General features: G+C 44.8%; 1 protein-coding gene across 4 annotated transcripts; it reads left to right on the forward strand.

The window, feature by feature from the left end:
- The first annotated feature begins 2,523 nt into the window (after positions 1 to 2,523).
- LOC142759049 (L-threonine 3-dehydrogenase, mitochondrial-like) lies at positions 2,524 to 21,887 on the forward strand. Of its 4 annotated transcripts, XM_075860875.1 has the most exons (10): positions 2,524 to 2,585; positions 8,586 to 8,676; positions 12,306 to 12,488; positions 13,391 to 13,433; positions 14,171 to 14,241; positions 15,095 to 15,244; positions 15,325 to 15,497; positions 17,066 to 17,156; positions 17,823 to 18,092; positions 18,796 to 21,887. In XM_075860875.1, the coding sequence occupies exons 2-10, from the start codon at positions 8,634 to 8,636 to the stop codon at positions 18,933 to 18,935; spliced, it is 1,164 nt and encodes a 387-aa protein (XP_075716990.1). In that variant the 5' UTR covers positions 2,524 to 2,585; positions 8,586 to 8,633; the 3' UTR covers positions 18,936 to 21,887. The 4 variants fall into 4 exon arrangements, with proteins under 4 accessions (XP_075716990.1, XP_075716993.1, XP_075716992.1 ...); XM_075860877.1 differs by lacking the exons at positions 2,524 to 2,585; positions 8,586 to 8,676 and adding an exon at positions 2,636 to 2,726; XM_075860876.1 differs by lacking the exon at positions 2,524 to 2,585 and having other exon boundaries at positions 8,612 to 8,698.
- The last annotated feature ends 287 nt before the right edge of the window (positions 21,888 to 22,174 follow it).

The following is a 22,174-nucleotide window of genomic DNA, read 5'->3' on the forward strand; positions in this document are numbered from 1 at the left end:
CCCGGGAAGACTCGGACATCTTGAGAAGCATGATTTAAAGGGCCTTGTCTCCTCGCTAGTTCCAGTAGTTTGTCTCGATCCTTTTAGTTGAGAAACTTGGCTATGAACGTGCGGGGGGTGCGCCAGGTAGAGGGGCCCGAGTTGGGATGCAATGTGCAGGTTCCACATAGAACATTGGAGAGAAGACTTTTTGCAGGGCCTGAGGGGGCGGAGCATGACACAAAAAGTCAAGAAACCTCAAACCGAGAATCCTTGTGTCATGGGCCTTGCACTGGACGTAACACGATGGGGCAGATGTATTAGGATGGACATCATAAAACGAGACCAGACAAGTAGAAAATGCATCAAATTTATCACAGTGGCGCACGCTATAGGATAAATTTGGCGCATCTTGCTGGACATGTTAGACGCTTTTCCTTTGGACACCTCTCGGCTGGTTCATCAAAATTTTTGACCGATTCCTTTTTAAAATATTTTTCTCGACAATCCACTTCACACCAGCTGTCAGTGTGGTCCGCAGTAATGAGAATCGGGTGTTCGTTTCGTAGAAATGCCGGAGCGGGACTTTAGGGGATTATGTTCCTATAGTGAAGAGCTGACAGTATATATGAGACAGATCCGCACGTCCAGGCTTGTTGTGCACTCTGGGCTTCGGTATGGCTTCTCCGCTGTTCTGTGTGGACTTGTGGTTGAGGTCCTGGGCCGACCCTGGAAATCTGGACACACAACGGGTATGACTATAAGATCACATGACATAGGCCTGGCCCCAGGGGCCCCTTTAGTCAACATGCCAGGGCTTAGAGTAACCCCCCCCCCCCCATATATTGGAAAGTCTCATTTTCTATCTGTTTTGTCTCGCCGAAAATGGGGCACATTTTATTAGACGACCACCAAATTCACAGAAATTTAAATTTGGTGCAAGTGGGGTGAACACCCCTTCACCCCACTTGCACCAAATTTCCATTTCTGTGAATTTGGTGGTCGTCTAATAAAATTTGCGCCATTTTTAAAGTTGACCTATGCCATTGATGTCTTAACAAGCGGCCTCACCGATGAAACGCAGCAGCCCGTTTCGGCTTTTTTTACAGAGGCAACGTCACGCCTAACCAGAGGGTGGCGCTATTCAGATATTACCACAGCATTGCTGTATTGAGAAGAAACAAAAGGGACCATGATTGCCGGGAAAAGCCGTGGCCAACCAGATATTTCCCCGGCAGCAGCCGCTGAGGGGAGACGTAGTATTAAACGGTGGCCATTCAGATGAGTGGTCGTTCAAACCGGACTGAGACAGGTCACGTAAAGGAGAGCTGGTGACCAGGATTAAAAAACATGGCTGCTTTATTCCAAAACAGCGCCACACCTGCCCATAGGTTGTGTCTGGTATTGCAGCTCAGCTCAGCTTTATGGAAGTGAATAGGGCTGAGCTGTAATCCCACATGCAACCTGTTGACAGATGTGGCGCTGTTTTTTAAGAGGAACTAAGAAGTAAGATGATGAGGGAGAAGATGTTGATATCACCTATCCTGACGCTAGATGTTTCTCAAAAATCAGTCATAACTAGACCTGAGTTTGATTGCTAGGGATGTTACCCGACAACCACAGGTTTTTATATGGAGTTGTCAGGTAACATATCCCTAGCAACCAATCTGTCCCAGGAAGAGGGACTGTTAACGAAACTAAAGGCAGGGAACACATAGGGATCATTAGGCCGGGTTGACCAGGGTCCGGGTCTTGTGTCTATCATACAGATGTTGTCCTAAGCAGGAATGAAACCAGGAATCTCCATTTCTATTAGGCTAAATTCACACCAGCGTTTCCGTTTTGCATCTGTAAAAAAACGGACAAGTTTTTCATGCGTTGCAGTTCCGCGTGCCATCAATTATTTGAAAAAACGGCGCGTAAAAAAAGTGCATGTCACTTCTTGAGACGTTTTTTAGTAAGCGTGTGAATATACCCTGAGGGTATGTTCTCACGGGCTATTTTCGGACGTTTTTTGCCCGTAAACGGCCGAAAAACGTCCAAAAGATCGGAAGCAGAACGCCTCCAAACATCTGCCCATTGATTTCAATGGAAAAACGGCGTTCTGTTCCAACGGGCCGTTATGTGGCGCCCAGGGCGGATATGTTGTGTGCTTTTATGCAGTTTATCTGCCCTGTGTGAACATAGCCTTACCACATTTGTTTTTCTCATATAAATGATGCGTTATTTAAGCGTTTTCCGGTCAGTGGCAGGGTGGTGTCACACTACTGACAGGATTGAACTCGTCTTCGCTGGATGAGATCCGTTCCCTCCTGTTGATGTACTGAGCGAAAACACGCCCGTGTAAACTCGCCCTATTTATCGCTCAGCCAGACGATAGAGTCGTAGTCACTTAGGCCCCGCCCCTTGCCTCTCCTGTTGGTCTACACCGACACACCCCCGACGCTCCCTCAAACACGCCCTCCCTCATACGCCGAATTCCTTTGAATAGTCACGTGGGTGGGCGTGTTCTCCGCAGCGTTCTATTGTCTCCAGGATACAAAAGCAGGAGACGTCACGCCTCCGCCGCTCAGCCAATCAGGATCGCTGTGTGCGGCTGGGCTGAGGTACACGTGGTTTGGGGGTCGGTATATATGTGCTGCGCTGGGGGTGACGTGATGTCGGAGGGTCTTCTGATTTTTGGGGGTCGCACGGGAGAGTAACTGCTTGTAGTCCGCATAGTTACTGAGTATTCTGCATAATAGGAGGTAAGACGGTAACCATGAGTATGCTGATGAGGGTGATCGTGGAGGGAGCTGGCACTACAAGGTCCAGCATGACCTGTTCCTTCATAGGAGGAGTATTGCTCAGGCATGCTGGGCTAGTGGGCTTGGCATTGAAATGTGTGGAGAAGCAGTGACATTAATTTTTTTATTTATTTTTTCCCTTAGAAACAGCGCCACTCTTGCCCATGGACTGTGTCTGGTATTGCAGGTCTGCTCCATCCACTTGAATGGGGATTAGCTGCAATACCAGACACAGCCCATAGACAAGAGTGGCGCTGTTTTTTTTTTTTTTGGGAAAAAAATATTCTGGTCTCTTCTGATCCTAGACAACCCCTTTAAAATTCTTTATTCTGGTTTCCAGTGGTCTGGAAAGTCTGCAGCAGACCCAAGTTTGTCATTTGTGACAATTTAGTGATAAGATACAAAAGAGAAACTGTTCAACTCTGCTACATCTGTGTGCGGTACATGGTTCAGTCAATATTTCAGTTATTTAATTTTGTGTAGTCAAACTTGCAATTTTCTAAGCTGCAGGTTTGTTACAATGGTTTCTCTACTAGACCATTTTCTTAGCAGCGGCACAAATCTCTCTCCTGATAATTTGTTACAATGTATTAGTGCAGGTAAAATGTATCAGTCTGGGGTCCAGCCTGTTTATCTCAGAGGATTGCCTGCACTGGATACAACTATAGCAAATGCTCAGCTGTGAGAAGTGTTTGGTCTGTACAGGCAGCCTCTGGATGTAAATAAGTATGTTCTCATTCACTGACAGCAAGCATAGTTCTTGAAAATGATGAGGAACTGCAACACAAAGAATATTAGGCTTTAAAACGTTTCATTATACAATGATTCATAATTAAGGCCGTGTTCGCACTTCGTGTTGGGCACGGCACGATGTTGGACTAGAACTACTCTGTGCATTATCTTGCTGTGTAGATTTGTCTAGAGATGTAGCAGAGCTGAGTTTGCCATGCAACACTGCTCCTCAGTATATTGCAATGTGTGATGTAGGGTTTCCTGCAGGTTGAAGTTACGGAGTTATCACAATGTAGCAGAGCAGAGTTTGCCATGCAACACTGCTCCTCAGTATATTGCAATGTGTGATGTAGGGTTTCCTGCAGGTTGAAGTTACGGAGTTATCACAATGTAGCAGAGCAGAGTTTGCCATGCAACACTGCTCCTCAGTATATTGCAATGTGTGATGTAGGGTTTCCTGCAGGTTGAAGTTACGGAGTTATCACAATGTAGCAGAGCAGAGTTTGTCATTGAACATCTGTGGCTGTTCTTTACTTGTGTGGAGGGCTGGACGTGTCCTGGGGCAGGGGGTGACATGGTGGAGGTTTCAGCAGGTAGGAGTCTGTCTTAGCCGGTTACCTTCTTGCGGAGGCTGCGGGCTTATCCTGTGTGACGGCGGCTCTGACACTGCGCGGTATAATCGCCACCTCTACATGGAGACATTGCTTTTTGTCTTTAAATGAAGCTTCCCATTGTCTATGCATTTACTGTAAAATTCCATCTGCTTTGTAATATCTTTATAACTTTTTTGCTATTTTTAGTGTAAGTGGAAACCGTCAACAAGTAGGTTAGATGATGATGATGATGATGTCCCTGCGGCAGCCCCCTCTTTAACACCAGAATACCATATGCCTGCCAAATCTGATAAATGGATACCCAGTGTAGTAAAATTCCAAAATACAGGGTTAATGTTGTGGATTATCAGACGTTATAACCTTATAATGGTCATAAAAATGATCACTAGATTATAAATCCTGCGTCTTTATCTAATTTGTGAAATGCATATGTTAATGAGCAGGGGGGGGGGTAATAAGGGGCTCATTGGCCAATCAGACACATTATAAGAATACAAGATCCGTAAACAGCAGCTTCTTGATGGTTTCTAGGAAGCGATGTTCACTTTTTTTTTTTTTATTAATCATGAAAGGACTGACGCACTTCGGCATCGATTTGAGTCTCACGGGAATGAATAGGACCTGTCCGGATCGGTTGCACTTGTCACTGATCTCGCCAGGGCAGCGCAGGTGTCGGCCATAGTGGGTGACGGCCGGCACTGATCCAGCTACTCACCTTGTAGTCCTGCCTTACGGTGGGCTGTGTTGTATTTCCTAAATCCATCCGGAGTCTAAATCGTCTGTCGTAAAACCCACGTGTCGCCGTCCTGCCCCTCCCCCACTCGCCCTCCGCACTTTCCTGTTTATCTGGGCTCCATGTTGGGGTATTAGAGGTAAATCACATCCCTGTATATATAAAATGGGCTATTCCAGGGGCGGCACATTTTTAGTTTTTGTTAAGTGTGCCCGTATTTGCTATTAATGTTTGGGGAATTCTCACGTTCTAATAGCGCTGGGGGTACACGGTGACAAGATTGGGGGGGGGGGGGGGTGGTTGAAAGTGGCCTTTGTGTCCACTGCAAATGTGTTTGACAAGCTTAGTGATTTTTCTGTCTCCCAGGTAGCCTCAGCCTAAATATGATCACGAAATAATGTGGAGCCAGGGCCAGCCTAAAGAATGGTTTACTGCCATACAGGGTACTAATAGCCACACAGGCTGGTGCCCAAATAACGCTTCCATACAGGTTCCTAAATAACTGCTATACAGCGCTGCTACCATATGTTGCACAATAATATACTGTACAGTGCCCAAGTAGTAGTGCCATACAATTCCTAATAAATACCGCCATATAGGTGCCCTAATAATACCACCATATTTTGCCCAAATAATTCCACCATATAGGTGCTGAAATAATACCGCCATATAGTGCCCTAATAATACCGCCATATAGTGCCCTAATAATACCGCCATATAGTGCCCTAATAATACCGCCATATAGTGCCCTAATAATACCGCCATATAGTGCCCTAATAATACCGCCATATAGTGCCCTAATAATACCGCCATATAGTGCCCTAATAATACCGCCATATAGTGCCCTAATAATACCGCCATATAGTGCCCTAATAATACCGCCATATAGTGCCCTAATAATACCGCCATATAGTGCCCTAATAATACCGCCATATAGTGCCCTAATAATACCGCCATATAGTGCCCTAATAATACCGCCATATAGTGCCCTAATAATACCGCCATATAGTGCCCTAATAATACCGCCATATAGTGCCCTAATAATACCGCCATATAGTGCCCTAATAATACCGCCATATAGTGCCCTAATAATACCGCCATATAGTGCCCTAATAATACCGCCATATAGTGCCCTAATAATACCGCCATATAGTGCCCTAATACCGCCATATAGTGCCCTAATAATACCGCCATATAGTGCCCTAATAATACCGCCATATAGTGCCCTAATAATACCGCCATATAGTGCCCTAATAATACCGCCATATAGTGCCCTAATAATACCGCCATATAGTGCCCTAATAATACCGCCATATAGTGCCCTAATAATACCGCCATATAGTGCCCTAATAATACCGCCATATAGTGCCCTAATAATACCGCCATATAGTGCCCTAATAATACCGCCATATAGTGCCCTAATAATACCGCCATATAGTGCCCTAATAATACCGCCATATAGTGCCCTAATAATACCACCATATAGTGCCCTAATAATACCGCCATATAGTGCCCTAATAATACCACCATATAGTGCCCTAATAATACCACCATATAGTGCCCTAATAATACCGCCATATAGTGCCCTAATAATACCACCATATAGTGCCCTAATAATACCGCCATATAGTGCCCTAATAATACCGCCATATAGTGCCCTAATAATACCGCCATATAGTGCCCTAATACCGCCATACATTAAGTTATGTAATAACCGCGCTATACAATCAATATTGGGATTAGTGGTGGTCCCAAGGCTCAGCTGCTAGGGCCCCCTACAGGCTGGCTAGCTCTGTGGCGAGAACCTACCACAGTACCCACAATAACCGTGAAAACCAAAGTTGCCCCCCCTCCTACTTTTCGGGGTGGTAGACTGGTGGTGACATGTCATAGTGGCAGCAGCACAGCAGTTCCTCCCCTCCTGAAGACCCAGCCTGCCGGGAATATTCTCATGGGTGCCAAAGAGCAAACTCTATCATTGTGACGTGAGCGCTATATATATATATATATACACACAACGTCTGCAACTTTTTGTCATTTTTATTGGGTGAGTGAGAGACACCGATAATGGGGAGATGAATTTTAAAGGGGTTGTGCAGGATTAGCAAAGCATGGCGACCTTCTTCTAAAAAACAGCGCCACACCTGTCCATGGGTTGTGTTTGGTATTGCATCTCCGCTCCATTGAAGTGAATGTGTCTGAGCTGTTATACCGCATAACTGATGAAAATTACGGCGCTGGTTTCCGCGAAAACAGCCTCTGATTTTCATCCGTTTTTTAAGCGAAACTTTTATTTTTTAGGTGCTTTTTGTGGACTTTTTTTTTTCCGCGCTGTTTTTAAAACTGCAACGTAAAAAAAATGCCCTGTCTGAACGAAACACAGATTTTCCCATTGAAATCAATGGCCAGATGTTTGCAGGCATTTAGCTACCGGTTTTTCAGGTGTATTTCGAGGCGTTTACGCCCCAAAATACGTTTGAAAACTCGCGTGTGAACATACCCTTGTGCTTGTTCGGAGGGCTGGTGAGGCATGCTGGGAGCTGTAGTTCCATAGTTGCTGCCTGTACACCTGCCTTAGGGTCATTTGCATGTGTAATATGGGGGGCAAAAAAAAAATCTAAAAATTTTATATTTTAAATAATGAAAAACTGGTTTTCTGCCTCCTGAGAGGTTTCAGGGATGTTTCTATTAGCTGACAGCAAGCAGAGATTTTTAAACTGGTTGACAAGCAAAAACAAAAAACTTAGTGTCTACGGGTGGATTCACACGTGGCAGAAAATCTGTGCTCGAGGAATAAATAGTCTGGTCTGGGGTCTGTAATATATTTAGGGGGTCTGGATTCCGAAATTAATATAGGGGTCTGATCTAGGCTGAGATATTAAAGGGGTTGTCCAGAATTAGAAAAACATGGCTACTTTCTTCCAAAAACAGCGCCACACCTGTCCATGGGTGGAGTCTGGTATTGCAGCTCCGCTCCATTGAAGTGAATGGGTCTGAGCTGTAATACCACACGCAACCTGTGGTCAGGTGTGGCGCTGCTTTTGGGAAAAAATGGCCATTTTTCTAATCCTGGACAACCCTTTTAATAGAGGTGTCTGATCTAGGGTGAGATATTCATATAGGGGTCTGAATATATTTAGGGGGTCTGAATTTTATTGGGGCTGATTTAGGCATCTGCAGTAATTTTGGGGGTCCCAGTTCTTGGTGGGGGGTGGTATAGCGGTAAATGTACAGTATTGAGTGTGTGTATATTAGTTACTCTACATTTTATGTGGGAAGGGGGACAAATCTAGTTCTAGTGGGTGGTTGGGGGCACCACTCTATCTTTGCTCTGGGGTGGGGGCTATATTGGGTGTCATCCAGCTTTCCCAGAAAAAGAACTAGACCGTATCTGCATCCAGACAAGGACAATTCAAGGACTTCTGCTTCTTTATAATTTTGAAACAAAATTTGAGTGGTGTAACCGAGAAGTGACCCCCACCCCAGCCGCTCCTGCAGTGCTGCGGCTTCTGCACAGCAGCTGGTGACTCGGGGAGGGGGAGCGTGTCACAAGCGTGTCCATATGATGGGGCGTGGCTCGGGGAGGAGCGTGTCCATATGATGGGGCGTGGCTCGGGGAGGAGCGCGTCCACATGATGGGGCGTGGCTTGGGGAGGAGCGCGTTCACATGATGGGGTCCGGGAGCAGCTGAGACGGGTGGTAGTAACGTTCTGCTTTACTCTTCTCCACCCTGTGACGTAGGGGACAACGCCTACCCTCTCCCTGCTCCTGATTGGCCGGATTTAGAGGATGTGTCCTATAAAAAGCCAGACACGTTCTGATCATCTTAAAGGTGCGCACACGGAGCAGAGGAGGTAAGAGGAGAGCAGCGGCGGATGCTGCGGCCGCTTCTCCTTCCATTTCACTTTTTTTTTTTTTTTTCATTCCTTAGGTGTCTACTGTATATTTTATATTGAGGGAGGTCAAGCCTATAGCGAACTTCCCTATTTAATATATAGATTTATTTCCAACAGATGTAGCAGAGCTGAATCTGTCATCTAACCCTTCAGGGCTGCATTGTGTTTTTTTTTTTTTTTGCATAGTTTGTTAATACTGAGCTTAAAATTCCCAGTGTCTGCTGTTAACCCAACATCCCACCCCATCACAGAGGGGGGGGGGGGGGGGGGGAGTTGAGATATAGGCTGCTGTTTGACAGCCCCTGATACCAGCCCTCCAGTGTAAGTAGCCTACAAACAGCAGCCTATATCTCTGCTTCCGGTACCCCAGTGAATGTGACCTGAATAGGGTGAGTTAGCTGCATTCACACCTGAAAATGTAAGTTGTATTTTTATTTGCAGTCCTATGTAAAACCACAGATCATACATTGCAATATCGTGATGCGTTGTGCTGGGATAATTTCAACTCTGCTACATCTGATGAGGCATTTATGGTCTTGACTATGAATTCAAGTGACGACCCCCTATGTGCACCCAGTTGACTGTGGTCTTGGACATGTGCCAGTCATGATGCTCGTGGTCGGGAGGTGGAGTTGCCCTTTTAACTCTGCTCCTCTATGTAGAAATAGGTGGGACATGTCCTTATAGACCGGGTTGTCACAAGTGTAGTATATTTTTCGACCTTTCCTAGAGAGGTTTCTCTTCATGGCCCTATAGATATAGTGTGAGGTGTTCAGGCTGCGGTGGATTCTGCTCCAGTAATGAAGGGGGGGGGGGGGGCGGGCTCCGACCAGTGATGTGTAGATCTCCGGAGATGACTGGAGTGGTCTCCGCGGGGTGGATAATTGGGTATAATGGGAACAAGATGGTGCTAAAGAGGATGGAGGTCATGCCTGGATAAGGGTATGTTCACACGCAGTGTCAAAAACTTCTCAAAATTCGGAGCGGTTTTCAAGGGAAAACAGCTCCTGATTTTCAGATTGTTTTTTGTGCCACTCGCGATTTTTGCTGCGTTTTTTCCGACCGTTTTTGGAGCTTTTTCAATAGTCTATGGAAAACGCCTCCAAAAAACATCCTAAGTAGTGTCCTGCACTTCTTTTTCGCAGCCGTTTTTTACACGTAAAAAAAACGCCGCGAAAAACGCTCCGTCGGAGCAGAACGCTGTTTTCCCATTGAAATCAGAGGGCAGATGTTTGGAGGCGTTCGGCTTCCGATTTTTTTTTTTTTTTTTTTCCGGGCGTTTACGGCCTGAAAAACGGCCGAAAATAGGCCGTGTTTTAAAGCTTACACCCTAATAAAATTCACACCCAGTCACCTGTATACTGGCAACTCCTAGTAATTATATACAGGTTGTGTCACTGTCAGGAAGCGGGCCGGTATATCTGTATATGTGCCAAGACGTAGGGGTTGTCGTCTACTAGGGGTTTCGAGTTTTGCATGAATGGACCTTATCAATGATTCTATTTTTGCAACTTGCTAATATACTTTATTTAAATTCCTTACTGTTTTCAAGATCTTTGCTTGCTGTCAATGAACGGGAACATTTTTGTTTGTGAATAGTATTAGGTCTATAGTAGCCTCCGGGTGTCAACACAAATGTTCCCATTCACTAACAGCAAGCAAAGATTGTGTTTCAATTTCTTAGTTTTCACAAAGTATATTAGAAAGTTGCAGAACTAGAATCCTATTCTGATCTAGCCGACAGGACGTATTTCTAGATTTTGCTACAATTGTATCCAGTCTGCGCAATCTTCTGAACGAACGTCTAGACGCTAGAATGATACATTTTACCTGCACTGAAACATTGTTGCAATTTTCGTGTTAGTGCAGGAGGGGGTTATAAATCCCTAATGTACTGAGCTCCGAATCTGGGCAAGACTGGATACAAATTTTAGCAAACTCTCAGCAGGGAGAAGTATTGGTTCTGTAGTAGTCTCTGGATATAAACAAGAATGTTCCATTCACTGACGGCAAGCAGGGATCTTGAGGGGAAAAAAGTAAGAAATTGAAACACAAGATGTATAAGGTTCCAGAAATGTTCATATTTTTATAAATAAAAATATATTATTTTTTTTTTTTTTTTTAATGATAAAGGAAAACTCCTTCTCAATATAATGTCTGCACCTGTGGTCACCAGCCTGTGGTTTAGGTGGTAGAATACTGCTCTACACCATGCATTCTAATAAAGCATGTGTTCTCCACTATAATCCCAGCTATTGTAATTGCTTCTAGCCCAGTCACCAAGTACCCAGTCACCAAAACCACAGGCTGGTGACCACAGGTGTGGACATGTTGTTGAAAATGCGTTTTCCTTCCACAGCAAAAAGTTCTAGGCTGTACATGTTTATCCTAGTTAATGGTTCTTTTGGAGATACCACGGAGTCTCCATTAAAATGGACACGGGAGGTGGCAATTTGCACTGCCCATATAGAAGCGGGAACCCACAATTTTATTGAATCACAATCCTAGATTCTCCCAATTTGTTCTTGTTAACCAAGCTTATTTTTCACCTAAATCTCTGTTCTCGGTTGTCCCGCCTCTTCTTTTGTATTTGAGGTGTCAGGTGCCTCTGACATGGACCTTGTGCACTTGCCATGGCGTTGCCCTAAAAATGGCGTTTTTGGTTTTAAGTCTTTTGAATTTTGTTATTACTTTCCGGGCCAGCCTTCCCCTGGCTCTTCTCGGAAATGACTCGTAGGAGGTCTGGGGTGGGGGGTTGGCATGGAGTATATTCATTACTTATGACCCGGTGGTGTAAGTACAGAGAACCCAGTGAGGTTTTTCTGAGCTGCTGCTGGTGTCTCGCTTACGATTACATGACCCCCCCCCCCCCCCTGCACCTGAGAACGTCCACTCATTCGCCACGCAAGCAACCTGAAACCAAGAGGGGGCTCCCTTACCCGCACGTTAACTGTTCAGCTGCCAAGTTCCAGCATTCCACACTTGTGTATGAGGACACTTTGGCTTCTTCCTAGTGTCCACGCAAACCAAGTAGAACCTCGAAGCCAATAAAGTAAAAATAATCAGTAGAGATGTTCAACCAAAGATGAATCACATCACAAGTCTATTATACCCCTATATATCAGCCCCAGTACTCGGAGAAGACTCTACTCTAAGAAAACACACCCTTCTATATTTCTTTCTCTTTTCCCGTTCTCCGTGTCCCACCCCATCACTGAGTGGTCCAGGTTGGGTGCCCCTTATATGTTCGTTCCTTTACGGCTTGGTCTACTTGGGTCGTCAAGATGCCATTGACCCATTAAGTCAACTCTATGTCTCTGATGACACTATCTCCTGGTCCGGGTACAAGCCTTGTATATAGCACGACCTGCTTCTAGATGAACATGGGTGGCAAAGACTCTCGTCACAAACTAGTTTCGCAACCCTAGAATTGGCTACAATCATCTGGGAGTGTCCATTTTTTATTTTTTTCTCCACCATTTGCGTGTTTTTTGTTTTTTTTTCTTATTTCTAAAAATTATTTTCTTGGTCATTAACACCCGTCTGTCCCTCTTCTCTATTCCAGAGATGCCGGTTGTACGGACATTAACGAGAACGGTGAAGCAGGTGCTGAAAAACCCCGTATGTGGGTGTCAGACTGTCACATCTGTTCGTTTCATTGGCTGTTCACCGCGCCAGGTGACGTCAGATGCCAGCTTCCACTCTGTGTCCTTCTCAGAGGCTGACCACCCGCGGGTGCTTATCACTGGTAAGGCAGTTTTACGCTCCTTCCTGCTTGCTATACCGGTCTCCGCTGCCTCTAATGTACCTGCTTTCTGCTGCCTCTCCACCATGTCCTCATCTCTTGCCATCACCAGGTGCTTTCATGGCTTTTCTCATCTCTCTGTCAACTTTTGTCTCCCCTGCATTTTACCCTCTTGAATGTCTCTCCTGTCTTTCCCTTGTATATTGCCCACTTCCTTTTTACTTTTTCTATCCTGTGTCCTTGCATTGTGCCTTAACTGTATTTCCTGCCTTTTTTTTGTCTTCCCTGCATTGTGCCCTCCTCATTATCTTTCATGCCTCTATCGTACACCTCTACTTGCTCTATCCAACCACCATCCTTCCTCTTCCCCTCTATTACTACCGTCCGCTGCCCCTATTCAACACTTTTTTTTTTATTTTTATACGATCATTCATTCTTCCTTGCTTACCTGTGTGAACATCCTCTTTATACACCTTTCCTACAGTGACTTTTTCCACCATTAGTCGGTCCTGTGGGACTCCGGTTGGACCCTATAGAAGATGCCCCTCCAGAGCTTCTTCCATTCCTATTCCTGACCCATAGTGTAACCCACCAATTCCAACCTATGGTTGACCACGTCCATGGTCCTCCAAGCCAACCAATAAACCTTCCATCTTTTTGTATCTTTAATTTTTTTTTGTCCATCACTCGGACCTGTTTGCTTAACTCTTTAATGCCCACCCCGTTACTCTCGACACTCAGTGCGTGGTTTAGATATCCTAGAAACCCAAGAAGGTAACCTAATTTGTACGATGACTCTCTAGCCGTGACCTTACAGCGGATGAGTAGGATACCTGTCCCCTTAGATGAGATGGCTGAAATACACTGTTTAGGGGAGCACATATTTAATGTTTTTTGTTTTACAGGAGGATTAGGCCAACTGGGAGTTGGACTTGCTAAACTACTGAGGTACGACCAGTCTACTGAGGCTGCCAGCTTCTCCTTTCCTATGTTGTATAGGTTTATACACCCATAGGCTTATAGCGATAGTGCTCATTGGGTGTTTTTGTTACACGGTACATCTTTTACAGTAAGACACTCTCTATATATCTAATTCTTAGGTTTCTAAGATCCTCTTGGACCTTCTGAGGCCAGTCCCACATGCTATAATTTTTGGTCTGATCTGATAAGAATCTGGTCCTGTAAGGCAAAATCCTTGACCCCCTTCCAGCCATCAGAAGTCAACATTTTGGAAACTCTGGGCTATATATTGGATGCTCAACTTTTTTTTTTATCATAGGAAAGGTTTGGGCTTCTTTATGACGACCGGTGGGACATCTGCCCATCTAGGGCCATTATAAAGAGGGCACTTTAATCTGCCTAGTAAGATACCCACTGTTGTTTGGTAGAATTATGGGCAAATGAATGTTAGAAGACGTAGACGTTCCGAAGTGCAGTATAATCTTCTCTGGTGCTCAGACTTGTTTTGGGACCCCAAAAATTGGCCCTCTTTCCCATATGGCCACGGTGTTCTCACGTTATAATGCATTGATATCAACTTAAAGATCTGTGTCTCGACTCCTCCATCAAAAAGTTAAGGTTTTAGTGGATGGATTAAGGGGGGAATGTGAGTCCATGGATGAGGTGATTCATTTCTATGGTGCGGTTTAGTCAGTGACTGAGGTTTTTGTCCTTTTTGGTTACAGGAAACGTTTTGGCAAAAACAATGTGATCCTCTCCGACATCCGAAAGCCTGCAGACAATGTGTTTCATAGTGGTAAGGGTCTGCGGAGTTCTGGTTGTATAAGAATATAGTGAAGCCCTACACTACAGAACCTTGTGAAACGCAGACGTTCTAAAATGCATCATGCGAGACTGTATTGGCCTTAAAGGGGTGGTCTGCTTTGGATAATCCCTTTCTGTTAAAGGGTTTCCCCAAAAATAAGCCAATTGTAGGGTGTCCCATTGCTGGGATCTCCTGTGATCTGTGGGCGTAACTGGTAGCAAGTATTTCATTACCCTGCAGCGCCGCCACAGGGGAAATTATGTATTGCATGGTGCCCATTGAAATCATTTAGCTGTCTATGTAAAGGACAGACATGTTGGTTCCTCCGGGGAGGGAGACACTCTTTGTAGCCACTTTGGGTAACTGATCGAGTTTCAAAACGAGGGACCACCCACTGTATTGGCCTAGAATGCCCTAATATGTTTCTAAACCAGGCAACCCAATTGATGACTCCTTATTTAGCACTTTAGCAACTTTTTAAATATTAGCTATTAAGGTTTATTGGTTATTTTGTGTCTTTTTTCAATTCGTATACATACCGCCTTTAAATTCTGGTTGCCCTTGGAAACAGACTACGGTTTATTCTCCTCTGTTGTCAATGTGACCGAACAGCTTAAAGGGGCTGTCCAGGACTGAAAAAAACATACCTTCTTTCTTTTGAAAACAGCACCACACCTGTCCACAGGTTGTGGCTGGTATTGCAGCTCCACTCTATTCACTTGAATCGAGATGATCTAGAAATGATCCTGTATTTACATGTTATATTTGCCCAAATCCACTGTCTGAGACCATGTTATAATGAGCACAAATGTTAGATTTTGAAAATTTGTTTTCTCTTCCTCAGGACCTTTCATTTATTCTGATATTTTGGACTACAAAAATCTCCGTGAGATTGTAGTGAACAATCGGATCACCTGGTTAATACACTACAGTGCCCTGCTCAGTGCGGTTGGCGAGGCGAACGTTCATTTAGCCAGAGCGGTCAATATAACTGGTAAGATGGCGGCTGCAGATAGTAGTAAAGTGTCTATTCTCGCTACGTGGACTGGGATAACCCAAAGTCACTGTCCTCAGGTCTTCACAATATTCTGGACATAGCAGCCGAACATGGACTACGTCTCTTCGTGCCCAGCACTATTGGGGCATTTGGACCAACCTCGCCAAGAAACCCAACCCCTGACCTGTGTATACAGAGGCCGCGGACCATCTATGGGGTCTCGAAAGTCCATGCGGAGTTGATGGGAGAGGTATAAACTCTATGTCAATAATCAGTTTAAAAAAAATAAAAATTGGGCAAATTATGTTGTCCCTTTTTCCAGTACTGGGCCTTTTACCCCCAGGAAATGTACCACATTGGTACTCTAATCCCCTCGACCTAAAAATCGGCAAAAAGCCTAAGACTCGGTTCTTCCTTACACTAGAGGAATCTCCTCTCCCTACCAAGTCAATGAAAGGGATTGTCTCATGAAGACCACCTCTTTATAAGGAATCCGGCTTGGTGATCATGTGATCGCTGTGGGCTGGGAACCCCTCTTAACCAATAAGAATGCATCTCTTTCCCTTGAGAATGATTCCCTTGTTCCTCTGTTTGGGATCTATTGCAGGTTTTTGGTTAAAAATAAATAAATAATCGAAAGGAATCTTTTTGGCGATTATTAAATACTGGGCCTTGGGTTGGTTCCCTCACCAGTGACCTCAATTGGTGGAGATCTTTACTCCTTCGCGCCTGTCCCCATATCTATCGAAGTGACTGTCTCTGGAATATTTAGTATATGGTCTGGCAATGTCTTTAGGACTAAAAGCCAAATCGTTTCCATATTGAAAAATTGCGATTCCTTTACTGCTTGTAAAAACCCATTGGCCTAACTGAGATCAGTTCCCCGTTACTTCCAGTAAACCAGAGACCAGCTTGTGTGAGTGCCCCTAACAAAAGACCTGAGCCAAGATCTACCATGTTAGATCCAAGGGTGGTTTCCAACCAAAAACATTGATTGCATTTCGGATGTCTATCTATTGGGTCCCTTACCAATCTCACGGCCCCTTCCTGCCAAATACAGCGCCAGGCCGTGTGTCAGGACCTGCTACTCCGGTGAATGGAGCATATAGCCGTTCCAAACCCGGTTGAGTGAGGGTCTGTATTTGGAAAAGCTAGATGGGCCGCAGCATTTGATAAAGTGCAGACCTTGGTGACCAAGCTAAAAAAAAATTGGTTATTGGTAGAGAAAACCAGTAAATCTTGAAGGGGTTACTCAACCATAAAACCGAAACATTCCGCTCCCTAGAGTTGTTCTTTACAGAGGAACCTCCCAGGCTAATGGCAATTGGACCTGAAAATTGGCCCTGAAATTTTTGGATCATGACATTTTTATTTTTTTGTTTCTTAGTTTAATGTGATTTTTATGCTGATTCTTTCTCCGTTCTAGATACATTTATTGTGGTATTACATTCCTGAAGGTCACGTTTATCTCCCAGTATAATTTATTCCCATTTCTGGCACTGACCTTGTCCCATCACGGTCTACAAATCTGGCTCTCCGCTTGTCTTGTGAAATCCGACGTCTGTCCTTATCTGTCTGGTGTTGCTCAGATGGAATTGGCAGCACATCACAGGAGACTGGTCTATTTATACCTCGTCAGCGGCCGTCTTTCTGCTGATTTGGCGTTTTACTAATGTTATCATTAATCCCGGGAAGAACCCCGGCCAAAAAGATAAACCAAGCTGCAAATAAACACGTGGTTGCTCAATAGGAATCCTGCCGAGGTTAGAAGAGTCCATATTGGACAGGGATAAATCTGCTTTCTTCTTCATCCTGCAGTATTACCACTACCGGTACGGCCTGGACTTCCGATGTCTCCGGTATCCTGGCATCATTTCTGCCGATTCCCAACCTGGAGGAGGAACGACTGGTAATAACTTTGATTGGTCTTTCAGCACTGTCCATATGGAAGTGTACATACAATGTTATAGTGTTGACTAACTTTGCTTTTCTTGACCTGATCTCCAGTTGCATCCTGTCTTATACTATAATCACATCTAGAGCTGCAGTTACAATTTTGCTATTCGAAATCGATCAGTCCTGTACTGACAAACGTACATTAGCAAGCATCCGATACATTAGCTATATATCAAGCTCCAACTGGTGTAAACACTAAATCTCCCATTATGAAGCCGAACGCGGTCTGTCCAGACGCTGAACCAGCAGGGGCTGGTGGGAGATGAGTTCATACAACATGGATGCCAACTGGAAACCAGCCAATTTACGATTTCTACTAAATGGTATTGGACTGGAGCGCCTAGTGCCCACTTTATCATTATAAAGTGCCTATCCTTGTAATATATTACCCCATCAGCATATTCTCATCCTCAAACTTCAGATGGAGTGTTCTTCTCTTGGCCTTTGCCGGTTTTGGTGTGGCTGGTTCCAGTTCAGAGCTTGGGCTCAGCAGAGGACCTTTTGGTCTTCTGTTGGGCCATTCGAACCCTTCCCAACTTCCACAGCTAGCAGACTGACTTTGTTCCACCACCGTGTCGAAATGACTAATTGGTTTGCTCTTCTAATTTTCCTCATGTAGACTATGCCGTCCAGATATTCCACGATGCCATCAAAACCAGTAGGTTTGTCTGCAACTTGAAGCCGGACACCCGTCTGCCAATGATGTACATCGATGACTGCCTGAGGGCAACGGTGGAGGTGCTGGTGGCCCCGGCAGAATCCCTCACGATGAGGACGTACAACATCAATGCCATGAGCTTCAGTCCTGCTGAATTGACCCAAGAAGTGCAGAAACATCTGCCCGAGCTTGAGGTTGCTTACAATGTTGATGCGGTCCGACAGGCCATCGGTAAGTTCATGGTCTAGTCTGGAGAATACCTGGTATATAGAGATGTGGTACTTGCAGCTTCTTGAGGTCAACTTGTTGGAAATTGACCGTCTTGGTACTCATAGTCCCGGTGAGATCTTCTTGATGTATGGCACCTATTGAATAAGGGCTCATGCCCACTGCATGTTTCTGTACTACACACCTGTGTGCCACAATTCTACTGCCCGTTAAGCCACAATCCTTTGTTCATGCAGAAATCTTGTACCTAGATCATCATCATTGTTTACCTTAGATCCTGTCCTAATGGGGCTCACAATCTAATTTCCCTATCTGGTGCCCTTGGTTGTATCTGAACCCATGACCCCAGCGCTCCAATGGAACACTACTAACCACTGAGCCACTGCGCTGCCGATTTGGCCTAATAAACTTTGGTTGCCGTAATCCATATCCATGCAACAGTGAGCCCTAATACAACCGTGTGCATGAGCTCAAATGGGGTACGGGAGTACCCAGCCTCGCGATCCTCTGGCTCCCCCTGGTGCATGCTGTGTAGACAGTCTGAGGGTTGCGTACATTCATGTTTAACCCACCGGCAAATTTTAACTAACGTTGTCTTCTGACAAGTCCTACAGATGCCCAAAGTGAAGGCAGTTTACGTAACTAGAAGTCCACGCCATAACACGGTGCTTCTACTGAGCTAACCTCTCTACTTTATGTTCTCCAGCTGATAGTTGGCCAATGAACTTTGATGACGGCAACGCTCGCAAGGACTGGGGTTGGAAACACGAATACGATCTTCCAGAACTGGTGACGACCATGCTGGGCTACTTCAACTCTGAACGTCTTGCTGTCCAGGCCAGCTGATTCCATCCAAGGGGCACCTAGTCACCAATCTTATGTATCATGGTAGTGTTTGGTATGTGTCGCCGAGTCATTACGCTCAACGTCTACTGTTACAACTTGTAGTAGTCATTCACTTCATGGAATGGAGGAAAACTGTCATATTCTCGTCGATCTTTTGTTGGTCTCCCCATGAAGCCGGTGTTTGGATCCATGTTTTATTACTTGGAGATGTGTTTTTAGGGTCCGTGTAGAGGTACTGGACCTGCACCGCCTGCGGCTGTTACATCGCAAATCCCATCATTATCTTGGTAATTTGTTGTTCAACGACTGTTGGTTGGCTGTAGGTTACGTACCGCTGAGCTTCAGAAACCGGGTGCTAAACTAATGTTTCTAGTCCAGTTTTGTAGCTTAAAAGCTGTTCACCGCTTTGGACAGTTCCCATCTTTTTTAGACGGATCCCTTGACGATAAGCTGATCACAAAGTGTCCTCCTACAGGGACTCCCAGCGATCAACTGTAGTCTTTGGGAACACCTGACATTAAGTGTTCAATTTCCCTGCAGTGCCACCACAGGAGAAATTGATTATTACACCTAGTCCATTCATATCAAGCAGTTGTCTGTGTAGGACCGGACAGGTCCTCCAGAGAGCGAGACGCTCTATGTAACCGCTCGACACTCTGGAGAGAGATGAGGATCCAGAACCAGGGACCCCAGCATTATCTCTGAATTCCCTAATAGAGTTTTTGAAATGGGTTATCTAAACCAGACCACTTCTTCTTAAGGTACGTTCAGGTGCAAGTTAATAGGGGACACGCCAATCGAAAAAATGGGCACAAGAGGCCCACCCATGTCCAGGATGTATGGGTTCTGGGAATGGAGAGACCCAAAACCTATGAATGCAGTCACGTCTATAATTCTGTAACTCTCACTCACGCGGTGGCCACGCATCTCCACTAACATTTGTTATAGGACCCTCTGGACATCGGTGGTGATTCCAGCTCTTGGCATTTATTTTTTTGGGGGGCATGTCATTGACTTGTCCCAAATTTACATTTATTGGAATACCCCTTTAATGTTTCGCTGCTAGATAAGAAAATTAGTGTTACAAGCAAGACATTTTGGGTCCCTGCAGGTTTTTTTTTTTTTGTTTTTTTTTAAGCTCAGGTCACCTATTCCAGGAGAAAGCGGCCGTTTAAAGAGCCCATTCACAGTAAATGGACTCCTATGATAAGTCCAAAAAGACGGCTACTATTGTATTTAGGTCGCCTATTAAATGACTATCCACCCATGAAATAAAATGGGTTCACAATTTTGTGCTCCCTTAATATTTCTTTGTAGCAGTTGAAGCTGTTTTCTGAATCTGTGCTCCAAATCCTCTGCACAGTCCATTAAATAACTAAATCCTAGCTACCTGCAGCCACCACTAGGGGTATCTTACTACATAATGTTTATACACGTAACTTTTTAGAATAAGCGGCCATGTGTGTGTACATGAGGAATAACACTCTTCCTGGCCATTATATGACTTTTATTCTGCATTGTTTAGCAGTTTTCCCTTCTGCAGGCTCGAGCTTTAATTCTCAGCTTTCTCTGAGCAAGTGGATGGAGCTCTATACTCTGCGCACATAAAAGAGGAGCATCCTGATCTCTATCTAATTATATATTGTATAGAAGCAGCAGCATGGAGGATATTATACAGCAGTAATGAGCAGTGTAGCTGTAAATCCAGCACTGGGGTTCCCTAAAATACTTACTAGAAGCTGCAGAACATCTCTTTGCCTCTCTCACTCTGCTCCTCCTCCCCCTCTTCATTTACGTCTATGGGCAGCTGTAACCTGATCTCTGTGAGCTGAGAGATCAGATCTTCTTTTTAGGAGATGAATTAAGCAGTAAATTCAGAGTGAGTGAACAGTTAGGGTATGTTCACACTGAGTTTTTTTCGGAAACCGCGCCGCAAAAAAACGGCTGAAAATGCCTCCCATTGATTTCAATCGGAGGCATCCTTTTCCCATGAGCGGTAAAACAGTCTCATGGGAGAAAGGGACATGCCCTATCTTCGGGCGTTTATGCCTCTGACCTCCCATTGACATCAATGGGAGGCAGAGAAAGCGTATTTCGCGGAGTTTATGACCACGGCGCTCAATGGGCAGATGTTTGTAGGTGTTCTGCTTACGTTTTTCGAGCCGTAAATGCCCCGCTATACGCCTGAAAACACTGCGTGTGAACATACCCTTAGGAGGGGTGGGGTGGAGGCCTTTTTCTCTAAGATATTACATAGCTTCTTATATTTGCTTGTACTATTGATTTTATGAACATATTTTTGGAAAAGTTAAGAACCATTTAATAATTGGTGTACAGTAAGCTCCCCCTAGTGGTGACTGCAGGAAACCAGAGACATAGGACCAGTTAGGCCGGGTTCACACAAGTTTTTTGCAGGCAGAAAATCTGCCTCACAATTCAGTGGAATTTTGAGGCAGATTTTCCTCTCCCTGCACGCCGATTTTCGCTGCGTTTTTCACCCGCGGCCACTGAGCACCACAGGCAAAAAACGATGCGAAATACGCGTTCTCTGACTCCCATTGATGTCAATGAGATGCCAGACGTAAACGCCCGAAGATGGGCTATGTTCCTTTTTCCCGCAAGCCGGTTTTTCTGCTCGTCGGGGAAAAAAAACTCCTCTGCCTCCCATTGAAATCAATGGGATGATTTTCAGTCTGTTTTTGGCGCGTTTTCCGATGCGGTTTCCGCGTCAAAGTGTCAAAACTCCGTGTGAACTAACCCTTACCTTTCCTGACGTCTGTTTTACTAAATACTTTTTAATTCCCATGGAATAACAATTCGGGATCATATTTTTGTAGAACTCTGCATAGTGCCGTCCCTCTGTTACTACTCCTATAAATTTCTGAATAAATTGACTGGGGGAATGGTAACACAATTGTCAAAGGGGCGTGTCTCTACATTTTATTTTATTTTATTTTTTTCCCCAGCACTGATTGGACATTGTCTGCTGTGTATGGCCACACCCCCAACTGGTAATACCCATTTGTCCCTTTATGCTTAGGTTTCTAGGAGGAATAACAGAGGAACAGGGTTATAAGAAAATATGTAAAACAGACATGTCAGGAGTTGGGACAGGTACAAATAATTGTCTTGGCAGGGGATTTGGAGCTCTGTATTCGAAACAATTCTTTCGAGAAATATCATGAAAGTAATGTTGCACAAAAAAACGAAGGCTTCGTTCACATCTGCGTCGGGACTCC

Source organism: Rhinoderma darwinii, chromosome 4 (assembly GCF_050947455.1).
Source record: "Rhinoderma darwinii isolate aRhiDar2 chromosome 4, aRhiDar2.hap1, whole genome shotgun sequence".
Classification (NCBI taxonomy): Eukaryota; Metazoa; Chordata; class Amphibia; order Anura; family Rhinodermatidae; genus Rhinoderma; species Rhinoderma darwinii.

What these genes read in the sequence shown, in the direction of transcription:
- LOC142759049 (XM_075860875.1), top strand. Translation starts at nt 8,634, where the DNA reads ATGTGTCCTATAAAAAGCCAGACACGTTCTGATCATCTTAAAG. An exon ending in ACGTTCTGATCATCTTAAAG is followed by an intron (nt 8,677 to 12,305) that starts GTGCGCACACGG and finishes TCTCTATTCCAG; the next exon opens with AGATGCCGGTTGTACGGACA. An exon ending in CAGAGCGGTCAATATAACTG is followed by an intron (nt 15,245 to 15,324) that starts GTAAGATGGCGG and finishes CACTGTCCTCAG; the next exon opens with GTCTTCACAATATTCTGGAC.